The sequence below is a fragment of the Balaenoptera ricei genome, chromosome X (assembly GCF_028023285.1).
Source record: "Balaenoptera ricei isolate mBalRic1 chromosome X, mBalRic1.hap2, whole genome shotgun sequence".
NCBI lineage: Eukaryota > Metazoa > Chordata > Mammalia > Artiodactyla > Balaenopteridae > Balaenoptera > Balaenoptera ricei.
Window position 1 is genome coordinate 63,020,982 of NC_082660.1, and position 22,471 is coordinate 63,043,452.

The following is a 22,471-nucleotide window of genomic DNA, read 5'->3' on the forward strand; positions in this document are numbered from 1 at the left end:
ATAAACTTATGGTTACCAGGGGATAAGGGTGGGGGGAGGATAAATTGGAAGATTGGGATTGACACATACACACTACTATATATAAAATAGATAACTAATAAGGACCTACTGTATAGCACAGGGAACTCTACTCCATATTCTGTAATGGCCTATATGGGAAAAGAATCTAAAAATAGTGGATGTATGTATTTGTATAACAGAATCACTTTGCTGTATACCTGAAACTAACACAACACTGTAAATCAATTATACCCCAATAAAAATTTTTTTAAATGAAAATAATAAAAATAAAGCTGAAATTTCCCTGCACTTCTACCCTATCCTAGTCACCTCCTCAGAGGTAACCACTCCTCTTGATGCATTTATATGCACATCTATACCTACAGAAACATAGTTTTAAAATACATAAATGATATATTATGTATACTTTGCTTCTTTTCTTCTCAACAATGTCATAGAGATTATATATAGATTTACCTCATTCTTTTTAACTGCCACATAGTATTTTATAGTATAGAGATACTTTACTCTTTTTATCTATTCTTCTATTGATGATATTCAGAATACTTTCAATGTTTTCTTTTTTTTAATGTTTATTTTCTTATTAGTCATCCATTTTATACATATCAGTGTATACATGTCAATCCTAATCTCCCAATTCATCACACCACAACCCCCACCCCCTGCCGCTTTCCCCCCTTGGTGACCATACTTTTGTTCTCTACATCTGTGTCTCAATTTCTGCTCTGCAAACCGGTTCATTTGTACCATTTTCCAGGTTCCACATATATGTGTTAATATATGATATTTGTTTTTCTCTCTGACTTACTTCACTCTGTATGACAGTCTCTAGATGCATCCATGTGTCTACAAATGACCTAATTTCGTTCCTTTTTGTGGCTGAGTAATATTCCATTGTATATGTGCCACATCTTCTTTATCCATTCATCTGTCGATGGGCATTTAGGTTGCTTCCATGACCTGGCTATTGTAAATAGTGCTGCAATGAACATTGGGGTGCATGTGTCTTTTTGAATTATGCGTTTCTCTGGGTATATGTCCAGTAGTGGGATCGCTGGGTCATATGGTAATTCTATTTTTAGTTCTTTAAGGAACCTCCATACTGTTCTCCATAGTGGCTGTATCAATTTACATTCCCACCAACAGTGCAAGAGGGTTCCCTTTTCTCCCCACACACTCTCCAGCATTTGCTGTTTGTAGATTTTCTGATGACGCCAATTCTAACTGGTGTGAGGTGGTACCTCATAGTTTTGATTTGCATTTCTCTAATAATTAGTGATGTTGAGCAGCTTTTCATATGCTTCTTGGCCATCTGTATGTCTCAACGTTTTCTTATTACAATGCTCCAGAAAATATCCTTGTAAACATATGAACTAACACATAAAAATACGAATGAGTAAAATTGCTGAGTATGAGCACTTTATATTTTGATGCTGTTACTTTGTCCTCCAAAAGGGTAGGTGCTGGAGAAGCTGGCAACCTGGAAACACCAATGGGTACATATAAAAATTCAAATTCCCACCAGCAACACCTGATATAATGAAACTTCAGTTTTTGCCAGTTCAATGCTTAGTCAACTATCTTGAATCAGAAGGCTTTGCATAAAGTTCTGTTTAAGTTTTAGATGCTTACCATCCATTTTCTCCTAGTATTCTCTTTCACCACTTACCAAAAAAAGAGGAAAAATATCCCTACCCTAATATCAGAAAACAACTATATGGATATATTGATAGATACAAAATCATTTAATACAGATTTACTATACAGAAATCTATATGAAAGGAAAACAAAGTCTCAAGTTTGAAACGGCCTTTTCTATCGCTGATTCTAGAGAAAAATAATAATAAATTAATAAAACCATTCTGGCCATGCAAAGCCCAAATTTTCTTCTAACATTACAGATGTGGAATATTTACTGGCATGACACTGTTATTACAAACAAGACAATGTTTTATCTGCTTTCAGGAAACTTTTTCATTCCAGCATAAGGAGAGTCAGTAACGAAAGGTTACAAATATTAATTGAGTATATGTTCTGTGCCAGGTACTGTGCTAAACAACTTATACACATTATCTTATTTAACTTTTATAAAACACCATAAAGTGTGTTGCATCATACTCATTTTGCAGCTGAAGCTCAGAAAGGAGAAAAACACATAAAATGGACTCAAGGTTACATAACCAAAAGTTGCATTCAGGATTTGAACCCAGGTCCGTTTGATTGCAGAGTTTTTCCCCACTGTATTCCACTGACTTCTTTTGAAAATAACATTCAGGGTCACAACAATAACAATGGTGATAGATGTGATTCAAAGGAAAGTGATTTAACTTCCACATTGTCTTCATTAATTCAAGTTACTATAAATCACTATTTTTTTAATAAATCACTTTTAATTGATTCCTCTTCCTTCTATGAGAGCTCTCTACACATGCTAAAGAAATGGAGAAAATAAATGCTTACAATTAGGATCTAATAAATTATATGAACTGCCACCAGGAATATGCCATTATCTTTCCTTTGCCTATACTTTTATTCTTTTATTTTTATTATTTTTTTAATTAAAAGTTTTTTTAAATTTTTAGTTATTTATTTATTTTTTGGCTGAGTTGGGTCTTTGTTGCTGCGCACAGGCTTCTTCTAGTTGCAGCAAGCGGGGGCTACTCTTGGTTGCAGTGTGCGGGCTTCTTGCTGTGGTGGCTTCTCTTGTTGTGTAGCACAGGCTCTAGACGAGCAGGCTTCAGTAGTTGCAGCATGAGGCTCAGTAGTTGTGGCACGCGGGCTCTAGAGTGTGCAGGCTTTAGTAGTTGTGGCGTGTGGGGCTCAGTAGTTGTGGCTCGTGGGCTCTAGAGCTCAGGCTCAGTAGTTGTGGCACATGGGCTTATTAGTTGCTCCATGGCATGTGGGATCTTCCCGGAACAGGGATTGAACCCGTGTCTCCTGCACTGGCAGGCGGATTCTTAACCACTGCACCACCAGGGAAGTCCCTGCCCATACTTTTATATTTGGACATATATGGTTGCCAAGAGACGAAGAAAGGAACAAAGGATCTACAGAACAGTCAGAAAACAATTAACAAAATGGCAACAGGAAGTCCTTACCAATCAATAATTACTTTAAATGTAAATGAATGAAATTCTTCAATTGAAAGATACAGAATGACTGAATGGATTAAAAAACAAAAAAGATCAACAAAGTCCATAAAGAAAGACAAAGAAGGACACTATGTAATGATAAAGGGATCAATAAAAGAAGAGGATATCACATTCTTTAACATATATGCTCCCAATATAGGAGCTCCTAAATATATAAAACAAATACTAACAGGCATAAAGGGAGAAACTGACAGGAATACAATTTTATAGTAGACTTTGGTACTCCCTGACATCAATGGACAGATCTTCCAGACAGAAAATCAATAAGGAAACAGACGTCCTAAATGATGCAACAGAACAGTTGGATTTAATTGATATCTATAGGACACTATATCCAAAAAAACCAGAATACACATTCTTTTCAAGTGTGCATGGAACATTGTCTATGATAGACCACATACTTGGACACAAAACAAGGCTCAACAAATTTAAGAGGATAGAAATTATTTCAAGCATCTTTTCTGACCACAATGGTATGAAAATAGAAATCAACCACAGAAAGAAACATGGGGGGAAAAATGATCACATGGAGACTAAACAATATGCTACAGAAAAAACAGTGGGTCAATGATGAAATCAAAGCAGAAATCAGAAAATGCTTCGAGACAAATGATAATGAAAATATAACCTTACAAAATTAATGAGATGCAGCAAAAGCAGTGCTAAGAGGTAAGTTCATATTGATGCATGCCTTCCTCAAGAAAAAAGAAAATCTCAAACAACATATCACCTAAAAATATCATCTACCACCTAAAATAACTAGAAAAAGAAGAACAAACAAAACACAAAGTTAGCAGAAGGATGGAAATAATAAATATCAGAGAGGAAATAAATAAAATAGAGATAAAAAACAACAGTAAAGATCAATAAAACCATGAGCTATTTTTTCAAAGATAACCAAAATCAAGAAACCTCTAGCCAGGCTCACGAACAACAAAAGAGAGAGAATCCAAATAAACAAAATAAGAAATGAAAGTGGAGAAATAACCAATGCTGTGGAAATATAAAAAAATCATAAGAGAATACTATGAACAGTTATATGCCAACAAACTGGACAACCAAGAAGAAATGAACAAGTTTCTAAAAACATACAGCCTATCAAAATTGAGTAAAGAAAAATCAGATAACTAGAAGTGAAATAGAATGTATAATTAAAAAAAAAACTCCTTGCAAACAAAAGTCCAGGACCAGATGGCTTCACTGGGGAATTCTACCAAACATACGAAAAAGAACTTACACCAATCCTTTTGAAAATATTCCAAAAGACTGAAGAGGAGGGAACACTCCCAAATTCATTCTATGAAGCCACCATCACCCTGTTGCCAAAACCAAACAAAGGCACTACAAAAAAAGAAAATTATATGCCAATGTCTTTGATAAATATAGATGCAAATATTCTCAACAAAATATTAGCAAACTGAATCCAACAATACATAAAAAGGATCATACACCATGATCAAGCTGGATTCATTCCAGGGTTGCAAGGATGGTTCAACATATGCCAATCAATCAATATGATACACCACACTAACAAAAGAAAATACAAAAACCATATGATCGCTCTGTACAGTCTCCAGGCGGCGGGGGGATCCTGTTTTTCCCTAGCGCGGCTATGAGCAAGCGGAACCAGGTGTCGTACGTGCGGCCAGCCGAGCCGGCGCTCCTGGCCCGCTTCAAGGAACGGATCGGCTACGAGGAAGGGCCCACAGTAGAAACCAAGAGAATCCTGCTTCAGCTCCCAGGTGAAGATGGTGATCACACTGACAAAGAAGATGAACAGCCCCAGGTGGTGGTTTTTAAAAAGGGAGACCTATCAGTTGAAGAAGTCATGAAAATTAAAACAGAAATAAAGGCTGCCAAACCAGATGAAGAATCAGCTGATGGAAGAATTATGTATCGAAAACCAGTCAAGCATTCCTCAGATGAAAAATATTCCAGTTTAACAGCAAGCTCAAAAAAGAAGAAGACAAATGAAGAAGATGAAATAAATAAGCAGGGTTCAGTTAAAAAAAACTCACGAAAGCAAATCAAAAATAGTAGCCTCCCTTCTCTTGACAATGAAGATGAAAATGAATAAGTGTAAATAAATATTTTGGACTTCGTCTTCTTTAAGAACATACTGGGTATTTTTTAAAATAACATCTATTTTTCCTATTATAATACAAGTTCAGGGACTTCCCTGGTTGTCCAGTGGTTAAGACTCCATGCTTCCACTGCAGGGGGCACAGGTTCGATCCCTGGTTGGGGAACTAAGATTCCATATGCTGCACGGTGTGGCCAAAAAATAAAAATAAAACATAAAAAGAATACAAGTTCATTGGAGAAAATTTAGAAAATACAGAAAACATTCAGTAAGGTAAAACATATCTATCCATCAATACCGTTTTGACCTGAACTGCTAACTCTCTAGACATTAACTACCACTAACATTTTGTTATTTCCTGTGTGTGGGATGTTTGTGTATGTAAATTATATTTTTCTAAACAAAATTGTGATTGTATTCTGTATGTTCTCAGTCCTGCTTCTCACTTGACATTGTATCACGAGCATTTTTCTAGGTCAGTAAAATTCAAAATCCTGACATTAATAGCTACAGAGGATTTTGTAATTAAACAGATCTTGTGTTTTGTCTTCCTCTTCAGCAGAACCTCACTTTGGATGAGGGAGATGATCATGTGCCTAGTTACTAATACTTCCCCAGCTCCTGCTAAGGGTAGCCATGTGACAGCTCTGGTAAGTTAAGAGATATAAGTGGATCTTGAACAAGTAAGGATCTAATACAGGTGACCATGATACAAGTTAGGATCTACTGAATCACATGGTGACTATTATTGATTACATGGTTAAAAAAAAAAAGATACAAGTGGAAGTCTGCTTACTAGGTTTTTTGATACAAAAGGACAGATTTGGAAAGCGTGAACCTTTGTCCTCTCTCCATCCTGCCTGGAGCACAAACATGAAACCAAGAAGTACCAGAGCCATTCTGGGGCATGAAGAAGACAGCCACTTGTTCTGGGTGGTACAGTGGAAAGACTCGAGGAGCTTGGATCATGATGGCATGCCTGGAGGAGCTGCTGTACTAGCCTTGGACTTACTGATACATGAGGATAAACACCCTCTTAGTTAAGCCTCTGTCAGGTTTCTGTCACATGCAGCCTAATGATACAGTGGTAGAATGTGTGTGCACAGAAATCTCCAAGTGTATTTCTGATGATTTCCTTAGAATGAGTTGCTGGAAGCAGAATTACTAGATCAAAGTATTCGAATATTTCTAAAGCTTTTCGTGCTTTCTTTCAAATTGCTTCCTAGGTGGTTTTTACCATTTTATTCATACCATGTACAAGAGCCCACGTCACCTCATCCATGATGCATTCAATTTGATGCTTTGAAAATGGTGTTTAATAGTTATATTTAACTGGCATTTTCTTTGATTGACCAGGGAAGCTAAACTGTTTTTCATGTTACCTATCAATTTTCCTCATTACTGCAAGTCAACCAAGACTGGAGACTTGTCAAGATCCCATTCTTCACCAGCCAGAAATTAGGAATTTCAGAGATTCCATGTTATGAATTTGGTGCCACATCTATCTTTCAGCCACTTTAAGACCTAGTGTAAAGAATCCTCAAAAGTGATTCATGTGAGTGGGCTAGTGAGTCCTGAAATAGGCTCTAAATTATACAAACTAGTCCAGAAGCCATTCCTAGTACTATCTTTAATGTATACTCACTTGTAACAAGCCAAGGTTTTTTCTAATCTGTATCATTGTTACATCTATTCTTGTACCAACACCCCACTGCTTTAATTACTGTAAATTTTAGTATGTCTTAGCATTTACAGGTGGGAGTCTTCAGGGCAGGGACTTTGTCTTACCTCTGTATCCTCAGTACCCAGAACAGTACCTAACATACTAAAAGCAAAATAAATATAGTTAGAAAAATTTAAAAAAACCATATGATCAACTCAATAGATGCAGAAAAAGCATTTGATAAAATTCAACATCCATTCATGATGAAAACTCTCACCCATCAAAGTGGGTATAAAGGGAAAACATCTCAACATAATAAAAGCCATTTACGGCAAACCAACAGCCAACATAATACTTAATGGTGAAAAGCTGAAAGGCTTCCTGCTAAATTCAGGAACAAGACAAAGATGCCCATTCTCATCATTTCTATTTAACATAGTACTGGAAGTCCTAGCCACAGCAATCAGACAAGAAAAAGAAATAAAAGGTATCCAGATTGGAAGGGAAGACGTTAAACTGTGACTATTTGCAGATAACATGATATTCTGTATAGAGAACCCTAAAGATTCCACACAAAAACTATTAGAACCAATAAATGAATTCCACAATGTAGCAGGATACAAGATTAACATACAGAAATTGGTTGTATTTCTTCACGCAAACAATGAAATATCAGAAAAAGAAAGTTTCAAAAAATTCTGTTTAAAATTGCGTCAAAAAAAAATAAAATACCTACAAATAAAATTAAACAAGGAGGTGAAGGACCTGTATGCTGAAAACGATAACACACTGATAATGGAAACTGAAGATGATTCAAAGAAACGGAAATATATCCCATGCTCTAGGATTGGAAGAATTTATGTTGTTAATATGGCCATACTACCCAAAGCAATCTACAGATTTAATGTGATCCCTATCAAAATATCCATGGTATTTTTCACAAAACCAGAACATATAATCCTAAAATTTATAATGAACCACAAAAGACCCAGAATTGTCAAAGCAATCCAAAGGAAAAAGGACAAAGCTGGAGGCATAAACCTCCCAGACTGCAAACAATACTACAAAGCTACAGTAATCAAAACAGCATGGTATTGATACAAAAACAGACATATAGATCAATGGAACAATAGAGAGCCCAGAAATAAACCTACACACCTACGGTCAATTAACCCTCAACAATGTATATACATATACATATATCCAAACTCTTTTAGATTCTTTTCCCATATGGGTCATTACAGAGTATTGAGAAGGGTTCCCTGTGCTATACAGTACGCCCATATTATTTATTTTATCTATAGTAGTGTGTATTTGTCAATCCCAGTCTTCCAATTTATCCCTCCCTCACCCTTGCCCCCTGGTAGCCATGTTTGTTTTCTACATCTGTAACTCTATTTCTGTTTTGTAAATAAGTTTGTTTGTACCATTTTTTTAGATTCCACATATAAGTGATGTCATATGATATTTGTCTTTCTCTGTCTGACTTACTTCACTCAGTATGAGAATCTCGAGATCCATCCATGTTGCTGCAAATGGCATTATTTTGTTCTTTTTCCCCACAGGGGCTGCACCAGTTTACATTCCCACCAGCAGCATAAGAGGTTCCCTTTTCTACGCACCCTCTGCAGCATTTATTATTTGTAGACTTTTTGATGATAGCCATTCTGACTGATGATACCTCATTGTGGTTGTGATTTGCATTTCTCTAATGATTTGCGATGTTGAGCATATTTTCATGTGCCTTTTGGCCATCTGTATGTCTTGGAGAAATGTCTGTTTAAGTTTTCTGCCCACTTTTTGATTTAGTTGTTTAGTTTTTTGATATTGAGTTGTATGAGCTCTTTTTATATTTTGGACATTTAACCCCTTGTTGGTTACATCATTGGCAAATATTTTCTCACATTCTGTAGGTTGTTTTTTTGTTTTGTTGATGGTTTCCCTTACTGTGCAAAAGCTTTTAAGTTTGATTTGGTCTCATTTGTTTATTTTTGCTTCTCTTTTGCCTTGGGAGACAGAATTAAGAAAATATTGCTATTATTTATGTCTGAAAATGTTTTGCCTATGTTCTGTTCTAGGAGTTTTACAGTGTCATATATTATATTTAGGTCTTTAAACCATTCTGCACTTATTTTTATATATGGTGTGAGCTTACTTTTATATATGGTGTTCTGATTTTTTCAGTTTACATGTAGGTGTCCAGCTTTCCGATCACCACTTGCTGAGGAGACTGTCTTGTCTCCATTGTGTATTTTTGCTTCTTTTGTTGAGGGTTAATTGACCGTAGGTGGTAGGTTTATTTCTGGGCTCTCTATTGTTCCATTGATCAAAGTGAGTAACACTTTGCTGTACAGCAGAAACTAACACAACATTGTAACTCAACTGTATTCCAATAAAAATTTTTTTAAAAGAATGACTATACTACACAAAGCAATCGACCGACTCAATGCAATCCCTATCAAACTACCAATGGCATTTTTCACAGAACTAGAACAAAAAATTTCACAATTTCTATGTAACCACAAAAGACCCCGAATAGCCAAAGCAATCTTGAGAAAGAAAAACGGAGCTGGAGGAATCAGGCTCCCTAACTTCAGAGTATACTACAAAGCTACAGTAATCAAGACAATATGGCACTGGTGCAAAAACAGAAACGTAGATCAATGGAACAGGATAGAAAGCCCAGAGATAAACCCATGAACATATGGTCACCTTATCTTTGATAAAGAGGCAAGAATATATAATGGAGAAAAGACAGCCTCTTCAATAAGTGGTGCTGGGAAAACTGGACAGCTACATGTAAAAGAATGAAATTAGAATACTTCCTAACACCATACACAAAAATAAACTCAAAATGGATTAAAGACCTAAATGTAAGGCTAGACACTATAAAACTCTTAGAGGAAAACACAGGAAGAACACTCCATGACATAAATCACAGCAAGATCCTTTTTCACCCACCTTCCAGAGAAATGGAAATAAAAACAAAAATAAACAAATGGGACCTAATGAAACTTAAAAGCTTTTGCACAGCAAAGGAAACCATAAACAAGACAAAATGACAGCCCTCAGAATGGGAGAAAATATTTGCAAACGAAGCAACTGACAAAGTATTAATCTCCAAAATATATAAGCCCCTCATGTCCCTCAATATCAAAAAAAAATCCAATCCAAAAATGGGCAGAAGACCTAAATAGACATTTCTCCAAAGAAGATATACAGATTGCCAACAAACACATGAAAGGATGCTCAACATCACTAATCATTAGAGAAATGCAAATCAAAACTACAATGAGGTATCACCTCACACCAGTCAGAATGGCCATCATCAAAAACCTACAAACAATAAATGTTGGAGAGGGTGTGGAGAAAAGGGAACCCTCTTGCACTGTTGGTGGGAATGTAAATTAATACAGCCACTATGGAGAACAGTATGAGGTTCCTTAAAAAACTAAAAATAGAATTACCATATGACCCAGCAATCCCACTACTGGGCATATACCCTGAGAAAACTGTAATTCAAAAAGAGTCATGTACCAAGATGTTCATTGCAGCACTATTTACAATAGCCAGGACATGGAAGCAACCTAACTGTCCATTGACAGATAAATGGATAAAGAAGATGTGGTACATATATACAATGGAATATTACTCAGCCATAAAAAGAAACAAAATTGAGTTATTTGTATTGAGGTGGATAGACCTAGAGTTTGTTATACAGAGTGAAGTAAGTCAGAAAGAGAAAAACAAATACCATATGCTAACACATATATATGGAATCTAAAAGAAACAAACAAACATGGTTTTGAAGAACCTAGGGGCGGGACAGTAATAAAGACGCAGACGTAGAGAATGGACTTGAGGACTTGGGGAGGGGAAGGGTAAGCTGGGATGGTGAGAGATTGGCATGGACATATATAGACTACCTAATGTAAAATAGATAGCTAGTGGGAAACAGCCACATAGCACAGGGAGATCAGCTCAGTGCTTTGTGCCCACCTAGAGGAGTGGGATAGGTAGTGTGGGAGGGAGATGCAAGAGGGAGGAGATATGGGGATGTATATATACATATAGCTGATTCACTTTGTTATACAGCAGAAACTAACACACCATTGTAAAGCAATTATACCCCAATAAAGATGTTAAAAAAAAACCTGCCAGATATGTAATCAAGCTTTATTATTAACTGAATAATTGTACAAGCATGCTAACATAGTACAAACCTGTAAAAAATAGAAGCTATATTTTAAATTTGAAATCTAAAAATATAAACACTTAATTTATCAAATTTTCCTTTTGAAACTGATTATCTTCTTGATTTGGAAATAGAAAACCGAAACTTTTTCTTCTACACCAATATGTCAATGTCCACGCATACTGATAGGGAAGAAGTAGATACCTAAATGGAAATTTCGATAATGTTAGCAATAAGAAAGTAGATGAATGACTGACCAAAAGCAGTAAGTGTCTACTACATCTGATATTCCATATTTGTCTAATTAGAATTTAGTACCACACTATAGCGCAGGTCAATTTGTAGTTCTTTATTCACATTAGTAATATTAATTGAGAAAGGCAAAATAAACAATATTTTTCACTATTATAATGTTGGAAATCAGAAAACATATTCTTAAGAATTCAACCTTCAAGTCCAAAACTTTGAGTATGTAGTTCAGGTAATCACTTCCATCTTTGGAAACCAATTTCAGCATAGAAAAGTGAGTCATGAAGAACCTAGTGGCAAGATGGGAATAAAGACACAGACCTACTAGAGAATGGAGTTGAGGATATGGGGAGGGGGAAGGGTAAGCTGGGACAAAGTGAGAGAGTGACATGGACATATATACACTACCAAACGTAAAATAGATAGCTAGTGGGAAGCAGCCGCATAGCACAGGGAGATCAGCTCAGTGCTTTGTGACTACCTGGAGGGGTGGGATGGGGAGGGTGGGAGGGAGGGAGATGCAAGAGGGAAGAGATATGGGAACAAATGTATATGTATAATTAATTCACTTTGTTATAAAGCAGAAACTAACACACCATTGTAAAGCAATTATACTCCAATAAAGATGTTTAAAATAAATAAATAAATGAATAAATAAATAAATTTTAAAAAGTGAGTCAGATTAGTCCTTGCCAAATGAGTTTCCCAAAGAAACGACTTCACTAAGAACATGTGAATTTAAATTTACATTCATTTACTTACTGCATTTGTGGAGAGATTCAGAGTGTTTACATGAGTTGTCATATTCACCACAGAGGTCAAGTCTTTGAGCTGAGGCAGAGGTTTTTCCCGTAGATGACGTGAATAAGTTTAATTATTTCAACAGTTCAAAAAGATCTCTTTAGCACCTGTCATGAATGCTGTTCTGCATCACCCAGATTTCCCCTTCAACACTAAAATATTTATTTCCAGGTTGCTCTTTAGGAATTACCTAGGCTGAAGAGAGCTACCTCATCCAAGGTTATGGCCCCTTCCCAAGGCAGCTGGCATCCAATGACTAGTAAACCCTGGGCTAGACCTGGTTTTCTCACCCTAACGGAGGACAATTCTGAATGGCCATCCCAGCTTCAGAGCATCCCATGGGGTAAAGTTGAAGCCTTATTGTGACTTTACATCAGCCCAACTTCTCCCTTTACCTAGTCCTGCCTCCTTTCCTTTCCCTCATAGGTGTTGATCCTCAGACCACCCCTTAATAAATTATCTGTACACTAATCTCCATCTTTAAAATCCGCTTCTAGGGCAACCCAACCTGTGACAGCACCACATCCCCTTAAGCTCCAACAAGTAGAGGCAACTACTCTACTGTGCATCAAATTCACCCAGCAAAGCAATAATCTCTGTTGAAGCCACAGAAGAATATCCAGTATACATGTGTTATTACTACATCCACATGTTTCAGTTTTAGCTTTTTAGCACAGTGTTTCCTGGTAAATTATATAATTAATAGACTTGTCTTATATTCTTAAAAAATACTTCCACCTTGGATTTAAGTTCCAAATCAAGATTTATCCTAATAACTAACCATTGCAGAAATATCTCCTGTAGTCACACTTAAATTTTTTTGATCAATCTACATTAAACTTATACAACACAGGTACTATGTTCAAAAGTTCTGTCTTATCAAAATTTTCATTGACACCACAAGTAAATATGCTTTACTGTGCAGTATTACATATGTCCATGCAACAGAAACACCACAAATAACTCTTTTAAAGCAACCTGTCTGATAAATTATCAGTCATACCTTCAACATGCCAAACAACAGCATTTCTGGTTAGATTTACACTTGAAACTTAAGAATACATTTTATGACTCACTCAGTAGACACACTTTTGTAAACTTGTCATCTTTAAAAGGGTTTAACGCCTGGGCAATTGTTTTCCTTAATATAAAACTATATAACTGCATTTCACAACAGGATAGCTTATTTTATTAACTTTCCAAAATAAACCTGGTTGAAATTTCAGTCCTGTTATTGAATTTGATAAGCTTTCATTACACTGCTTTTGTGTATACTAGCCACAGTTTCTACTTTATTTCCTTTCATAATGAGCTATTAAGTTGTACTCATTTGATACCAACACACTTTTTTTGCATATTAAACACAGGAATATTTTTTTACTTCCTTTCAGTCTAGCTTTCATTCCCTCACTTTTGATAGAGATGTGGATGCCATGAACATTTATTTTCCTCTTATATCTGCTATAAGAATAATGACACAAAAAGATGATAAATGACAACTTGACACACAGGATATGGGAGAAAATAAGGCATTGTGGGGACTATGTCAAACTGGAGAATACATGTCCCACGTCTGAAGGTAACAACTGCCACTTGGTTCCAACTGATTATTGCTTAGTGGGAATATTGACCAAGTGTTTCCAGATTTTTTTCAATTTTTTCAAGAGAACTCAAAAATCCAAATTGTTATGTGAAATTGTTAAATGCTGGCAAATAATGCATCCCTATGCAACATATCTGTGGTCATATCCAGGTCATAGGTCCACTGATTTGCAAACTCACTCTTATGTGATAAATTCCTTTTGAATGTAGTATTGGGGGGATAAGTTTCTCAGTCTTGAAGTCTGCAAAATTCAGAATCTCTAGAAATTAAACAAGCCTTAAGCAACCAATGAATCACAGAAGAAATCACAAGGGAGATTAGAAAATACTTAGGGAAGAATAAAAATGAAAACACAACATACCAAAACTTATGGGACACAGAAAAAGCAGTGCTATGGGAGAAATTTATAACTATAAAAGCTTACATTAAAACAAGAAGAGTCTCAAATCAACAACCTAACTTTAGAACTTAGGGAATTAGGAAAAGAACTAAACCAAAAGCTAGCAGAAGGGAGGAAATAATAAAATCAGAGCAGAAATAAATGAAATAGATGCCAGAAAAAAACAATAAAATACTCAATGAAACTAAGAGTTGGTTTTTTTAAACAATAAAACAGACAAACCTTTAGCTAGATAGTTAACTAAGAAAAAAAGCGAGAAGACTCAAATAAATAAAATCAGAGATGAAAGAGGAGACATTAGGACTGATGCCACAGAAATCAAAAGGATTGTAAAAGACTACTACTAAAACTTATACACTAATAAATTAGATAACCTAGAAGAAATAAATGCATGAATTCCTAGAAATATATCATGTACCAAGCCTGAATCATGAAGAAATAGAAAACCTGACAGACGTATAACTAGTAAAGAGATTGAAGCAGTAATCAAAAACTTCTAACACAGAAAAGCCCAGGATCTGATGGCTTCACTCATAAATTCTACCAAATATTTAAAGAAGAATTAATGGCAGTTCTTCTCAAACTCTTCCAAAAAATTGAAGAGGAGGGAACACTTCCATACTTATTTATGATGCCAGCATTACCCTGATACAAAAACAGAAAAAGACACTATGAGAAAAGAAAACAACAGGCCAATATCACTGATAAATATAGTGTAAAAATCCTCAACAAAATACTACCAAACCAAATTCAACAGCATATTAAAAAGATCATACACCATGACCAAGTGGGACTTATTCCTGGGATGTAAAGATGGTTCAAAATATAAAAATCAGTAAATGTTATATACCACATTAACAGGATGAAAGATAAAAATCACATGATCATCTCAACAAATGCAGAAGAATCATCTGAAAAATTCAACACCCTTTCATAATAAACACACTCAACAAGCTAAGGGTAGGAAACTACCTCAACATAATAAAAGCCATATGTGGGACTTCCCTGGTGGTCCAGTGGTAAAGAATCCGCCTTCCAATGCAGGGGACATGGGTTTGACCCCTGGTCAGTGAACTAAGATCCCACATGCCACAGGGCAACTAAGCCCACGTGCCACAACTACTGAGCTCACACGCCTCAATGAGAGAGCCTGCGTGCCACAAACTACAGAGCCCATGAGCTCTGGAGCCCTCACTAGAGACAGAAAAACCTGCACCCCACAACTAGAGAGAAGCCCTGCACGCCACAACAAAGTGCCCATGTGCCGCAACAAAAAGATCTCGCATGCCTCAACACAGATCCTGCATGCCGCAACTAAGGCCCAATGCAGTCAAGAAAGAAAGAGAGAGAGAGGGAAGGAAGGAAGGAAGGAAGGGAGGGAGGGAGGGAGGGAGGGAGGAAGGAAGGGAAAGAAGGAAGGAAGGAAGGAAGAAAATAAATTTTTTTAAAAAGCCATATTGGAAAAACCCATAGTGGACATCATACTCAATGGTGAAAGGCTGAAACTTTTTCCTCTAAGATCAGGAACAAGGCAAGGAGGCCTGCTTTAGCCACTTTTGTTCAACATAGTATTGGACATCCTAGCCAGAGAAATTAAGCAAGGAAAAGAAATAAAAGGCATCCATTCAAATTGGAAGGGAAGAAGTAAAATTATCTTTGTTCATAGATGATTATGATCTTATATGTAAAAAACCCTAAAGATTCCACAAAAAAGTATTAAAACTAATAAATGAATTCAACAAAGTAGCAGGACACAAAGTCAACATGCAAAACTCAGTTGCATTTCTATATACAGACAATAAACAATCTGAAAAGAAAATTAAGAAAACAATCTCATATACAATAGCATAAAAAATAATTAAGCATTAACTTAAACAAGGAAGTGAAGGACTTGTATGATAAAATCTGCAAGACATTTCTTTTTTTTTTTTTTTTGACATTTCTAAACAAAATTAAAGTACATATAAATAAATGGAAAGAAATTCCATGTTCATGAATTGGAAGACAGTATTGTTAAGATGCCAATACTATCCAAAGTGATCTACAGATTAAATGAAGCCCCTATCAAAATCCCAATGATTTTTTTTGAAGAAATAGAAAAATTCATCCTAAAATTCATATGCAATCTCAAGGAATTCTGAAGAGTCAAAATGATTCTGAAAAAGAAGAACAAAGCTGGAGAACTCATATTAACTGATTTCAAAACTTACTACAAAATAACAGCTTAAAAAAAAAAAGCAATGGAAGAGAACAGAATACACAGAAATAAACTCACATATATATTCAAATGATTTTTGACAAGAGTGCCAAGACCATTCAATGGGGAAAAGACAGTCTTCTCAACAAATGATGCTGAGAAAACTAGTATCACATGCAAAAGAATGAACTTGGACCCTTACTTTACACCATGTACAAAAATTAACTCAAAATGGATCCATGACCTAAATGTAAGACCTAAAACTATAAAACTCCTAGAAGAAAACAAAGGGGAAAATCTTCATGTCATTGGATTTGTTAATGATTTCTTAGATATGACACCAAAAGAACAGGAAACAAACAAACAGAAAAACCCACAAATTGGATTTTATGAAAAATTTTAAGTATTTTGCATCAGAAGGCACTATCAACAGAGTAAAAAGGCAACCCACAGAATGGAAGAAAATATTTGCAAATGATTTATATGATAAGGGATTAATATCCAGAATACACAGAGAACTCCTAAAACTCAACATTAAAAACCAAACGACTTGATTAAAAAATAGGCAGAGGACTAAAACAGACATTTCTCCAAAGAAGATATACAAATGGCCAAAAATGACATGAAAAGATGGTCAACATGACTAGTCATTAAGGAAATGCAAATCAAAACTACATGATCCCACCTCACACTCATTAGGATGGCTACTAATATATTTAAAAAAAAAAAGTTGATGAGAATGTAGAGAAATTGGAACTCTTGTGTACTGTTGGTGGGAATGCAAAATGGTACGTCCACTGTGAAAACAGTATGACAGTTCCTCAAAAAATTAAAAATAGAATTACATTATCCAGCAGTTCCACTTCTGGGCATATAACCAAAAGAATCGAAAGCATGTTCTCAAAGAAATATTTTTACACCCACATTCACAGCAGCATTAGTCATAATAGCTAAAACATGGAAGTTTTATCTTCCATCAGTAAATACATGGATAAGCAAAATGTGGTATATACATACAATGGAATATTCTTAAGCCTTAAAAAGGAACAAAATTCTGACACATGCTACAACATGGGTGAAACTTGAGGACATTATGTTAAGTGAAATGAGTCAATCACGAAAAGACAAATACTATATGATTCCACTTAAATAACGTACCTAGAGTAGTCAAATTCATAGAGATGAAAAGTAGAATGGTGGTTGCCAAGGACTGGAAGAAGTGGGGAACAGAGAGTTTATTGTTTAATGGGTAAAGAGTTTCAGTTTTGCAAGATGAAAGAGTTCTGGAGATGGACTGTGGTGATGTTTGCAGAATATGAATGTACTTGTTACCAATGAAGTGTACACTTTATGATTAATATAGTAAGTTATGCGTATTTTACCACAATAAAAAAAACTGGGAAAGAGTTTTATTGGGACACAGCCACCCACATTTGTTTATATATTGTCTATGGCTGCTTTTGCACTATAATGGCAGAGTTGAGGAGTTGTGACAGAAACTGTGTGGCCCACAAATCTAAAATATATACTATCTTGTCCTTTAAGAAAAAGTTTGCTAATCTGAATTAAATGAAGACAGGTGGGCATGCCTATGAACCCTGAGGATGACATAAACTGGGAGGAGTAGTTAATATACTGCATGACAGAATCAAAATTCACAAAAATCAGAACTGAAAAAAAATAGGCTGTAACAATCAGGTTGAAACTTAACAGCTTATGAAGTATGTATGAGATAACAGAAAATATATGTTGGTCTCTGCCCCCGATTCTTAGAACTGAGCTTCTACAGCCCTTGTAATTTCCTAAAGTGATAAGAACACTAGGAGCATTGTTAAAATATCCATACTGCCCAAAGCAATCTACAGATTTAATGCAATCTACAGATTTAATGCAATCCCTATCAAAATACCCATGACATTTTTCACAGAACTGGAACAAAAAATCCTAAAATTTATATGGAACCACAAAAGACCGCAAACAGTCAAAGCAATCTTGAGAAAAAAGAATAAAGTTGGAGGTATCACACTCCCTGACTTCAGGCTCAGGCTATACTACAAAGCTACAGTAATCAAAACAGTATGGTACTGGCACAAACACAGACACATAGATCAATGCAACAGAATAGAGAGCCCAGAAATAAACCCACGCACCCATGGTCAATTAATCTACAACAAAGGAGGCAAAAATATACAACGGAGAAAAGACAGTCTCTTCAACAATTGGTGCTGGGAAAACTGGATAGCTACATGTAAAAGAATGGAATTAGAACATTTTCTCAGACAATATACAAAAATAAATTCAACATGGATTAAAGACCTAAACGTAAGACTGGAAATTATAAAACTCTTAGAAGAAAATATAGGCAGAACACTCTTTGACATAAATAGTAGCAGTTATTTTTTTGGATCTATCTCCTAAGGCAAAGGAAACAGAAGCAAAAATAAACAAATGGGACCTAATTAAGTAAAAGCTCTTGCACAGCAAAGGAAACCATCAACAAAATGAAAAGATAACCTACTGAACAGGAGAAAATATTAGCAAATGATATGACCAATAGGGGTTAAGATGCAAAATATATCAACAGCTCATACAACTCAATATCAAGAAAACATACAACCTGATTTTAAAAAGGGCAGAGGACCTGAATAGACATTTTTCCAAAGAAGACATACAGATGGCCAACAGGCACAAGAAAGATGCTCAACATCACTAATCATCAGAGAAATGCAAATCAAAACCACACTGAGATGTCACCTCACACCCGTCAGAATGGCTATGATCAAAAAGACCACAAATAACAAATGTTGGTTAGGATGTAGAGAAAAGGGAACCCTCTTGAACTGTTGGTGGGAATGTAAATTGGTGCAGCCACTGTGAAAAACAGTATGGAGGTTCCTCACAAAACTAAAAATAGAACTACCATATGATCCAGCAATTCCACTCCTGGGTATATATTCAAAACAAACAAAAACACTAATTTGAAAAGATATATGCACCCCAATGTTCATAGCAGCATTATTTACAACTTCCAAGATACAGAAGCAACCCATCAACAGATAAATGGATAAAGAAGATGTGGTATATATATAAAATGGAATGTTACTCAGCCATAAAAAAGAATGAAATCTTGCCATTGCAACAACATGGATGGACTTAGAGGGTATTATGCTTAGTGAAATAGGTCAGACATAGAAAGACAAATACTGTATGTTATCACTTATATGTGGAATCTAAAAACTCAAATGAATGAATGTAACAAAACAGAAATAGACTCACATATATAGAAAACAGAATAGTGGTTACCAATGAGGAGAGGGAAGGGGGTAGCGGCAAATAGGGGTACGGGATTAAGAGGCACGAACTACTATGTATGAAATAAATAAGCTACAAGGATATATTGTACACCACAGGGAATATAGTCAGTATTTTATAATAACTTTAAATGGAGTATAATCTATAAAAATATTGAATCACTATGTTGTACACCTGACACTAATATAATATTGTAAATCAACTATACTTCAATTTAAAAAATTAAAAAATTAAACAAAACAGTGGTTCTCAGAACCACCTGGAGGACTAATATAGAATACGGAGGTCTGGGCTTGTTGGAGTAAGGTAGGGCCTGATCTCTCTGTTTTTACCACATTCCCTAGTGATTATTTTTTAATAAGCTTTATTGAGGTATAATTCACATACCATACAATTCATCCATTTAAAGTATATGATTCAATGGTTTTTAGTATATTCCCAGAGTTGTGCAACCATCATACAATTTTAGAACATTTTCATTATACCAAAAAGAGACCCCATGCCCATTAGTAGTTACTCCCCATATCCCCCCAATTCTCGAAGCCCTAGGCAACAACAAATCTACTATCTGTTTCTATAAATGTGCCTGTTCTGGAAATATCATATAAATGGAATGATACAATATGTGGTCTTTGTGACTGGCTTCTTTCATTTAGCATGTTTTTAAGGTTCATCCATGTTATAACATGTATCAGTACTCTGTTTCTTTTTATTGCCAAATGAGTATACTATATTTTGTTTATCTTTTCATCAGTTGATAGACATTTTGGTTGTTTCCACATTTGATTATTAAAAATAATGCTGTTATGAACATTCATATACACGTGTTTGTATGAACACGTTTCCTCTTTAACTTAGGAGTGGAACTGCTGGGTCATATGGTAACTCTATTTAACTCATTGAGGAACTAACAGGCTGTTTCCAAAGTGGCTGCACCATTTTACATTCCCACCAGCAGTGTATGAGGGTTACAATTTTTCCACATCCTTGTCAATTTCTGTTATTATCTATCGTTTTGATTACAGCCATCCTAGTAGTGCGAAGCAGTTTCTCATTGTGGTTTTGATTTGCATTTCCCTGATGGCTAACGATGTTGAGCATCTTTTCAAGTGATTCCCCAGTAACTCTGATGAACACTGAAGTCTGAAAACCACAAAGAGGTCTGCAAGTACGTTAAGGTCCCTTTTGACATTAATGATCCAAAGATAGAGCTACAGAGGTGTATCATTTGCAGAACTACATTTGCACATGCCTTCCTGTTCCACATGCCACTGGCCTGCAAGTTAACCTAGTCAACTCCTGTTTTATAAAACCCTATCTTACTCCTTTCTCATTTTATTTATTTAAAAAAATTTTAATATAAATTTTAAAATTGACTTGACTATGGATTGTTTAAATCATTTAAGAAGCAGTTCCATCTTCTAATTTGACTAGCACAATGGCAAATATTGTGCTCTGTGAATATGGATGGAGGGAGATAGATAGACAGATAGATATAATTCAATATAACCTTAATAATGGAAACCTTAGAAAAATATTAGTCTTTAAAGAAAAGAAAATCATTTCTTCTATACCTTTCATTATCCATCAGCAGTTTAGCAATGTGCAGACAGAAGTCTAAAGACATGCCACGATGTAGTACTTCCATGACAGCTAACAAATAGAACAAAGGAAATAATCACATTAGTTTCACTTTTTAGGAACCTTAGCTATTTTCAATAATTTTCCTCTGTTCAAAATCTACTTTCTAAATGTTTGCCATATACCATGTCTTGCCTAACAATTTATCAAAGTCTTTTTATATAGCAATAATATCCAATGCTAGAGAGAGAGCAGTAAAACAGGCAAAGTAACTTTTTGAAAAGCAATTTGACTACTATCTGCTAAGAACACAGTGGATAAAAGCTTGGGATCTGAAGTCAGATCCATATTTGAAACCACTTTCCACTTTCATGGCCATAGGTTAAGTTACTTAGTTTTTCGGCACCTTAGCTTTGTCATCTGTAAAGTGGGGAACAAATCACCAATCTCTCAGGGCTGATGAGAGAGTTACATGAGATAATGTATGTAAATTACATAGCAAAGGACCTAGCACTTAGTAAGCATTCAGTAAATGAAAGTTGCTATTATTATTATTCCCTTTACTTCAGAAATTGTAGTTCTGAAAATTCATCTGAAATAAATGTGGGGAAATGTAATGAACAGGATATTCAAAGCAATATAAATTATAACAATAAAAAGGCCATATACTGAGTGTCCACTGTAGGGTAGTGATAAATTACTATGCAACCATTAAAATTGTTAAGTATGAAATAAAACTGTTTTTCATTTAAAAAATGAATATGCACCAATATAAAAAATGGTTATAAGATTAGTAAAAAACAAAATTGGAAAACAAAGGGTGTCTGTACTATATAGTCACAATTCTGTAAAACAAGCAAATTAATATAGAAAAATACTGAAAATAAATCATCAAATTTCTAAAAGTGATTGTGTTTAGATTTTTTATTCAAAAAATAACTAATGAGTGTATCCTCTGTGCCAGGAACTGTGCTTGGTGCTGGGAATCCAGCAGTGGACAAAACACACAAAAATCTCTGCTGCCAAGGAGCTGATATTCCAGTGGATGGTGGACAATGGATATTTTTAGTATTTTCCAAAAACTTCCTTAATGGGTATGTGCTATCTTTTCATAATAAAAAAGTTATATATTTTTTTAATTTCTACTTATCCTACTATAAAAAATACCAGTGAAGTTCTAATGAAAAACAGCAGTTAGGTTGACCATTCTTTTT

General features: G+C 35.2%; 2 protein-coding genes across 3 annotated transcripts in view; one reads left to right on the forward strand and one right to left on the reverse strand.

Moving 5' to 3' along the window:
• TEX11 (testis expressed 11) overlaps window positions 1-22,471 on the reverse strand; it is a 362,907-nt gene that overhangs the window by 157,419 nt on the left and 183,017 nt on the right. The window contains exon 13 of the mRNA XM_059910602.1: window positions 21,251-21,329. Coding sequence (XP_059766585.1) covers window positions 21,251-21,329 — 79 coding nt within the window. The remainder of the gene's footprint in view (window positions 1-21,250; window positions 21,330-22,471) is intronic.
• On the forward strand, window positions 4,786-7,587 carry LOC132357759 (uncharacterized protein KIAA1143 homolog). Of its 2 annotated transcripts, XM_059911483.1 has the most exons (2): window positions 4,786-5,038; window positions 7,577-7,587. In XM_059911483.1, the coding sequence occupies exons 1-2, from the start codon at window positions 4,786-4,788 to the stop codon at window positions 7,585-7,587; spliced, it is 264 nt and encodes an 87-aa protein (XP_059767466.1). The 2 variants fall into 2 exon arrangements, with proteins under 2 accessions (XP_059767466.1, XP_059767465.1); XM_059911482.1 differs by lacking the exon at window positions 7,577-7,587 and having other exon boundaries at window positions 4,786-5,250.

What these genes read in the sequence shown, in the direction of transcription:
- LOC132357759 (XM_059911482.1), top strand. Translation starts at nt 4,786, where the DNA reads ATGAGCAAGCGGAACCAGGTGTCGTACGTGCGGCCAGCCGAGCCGGCG.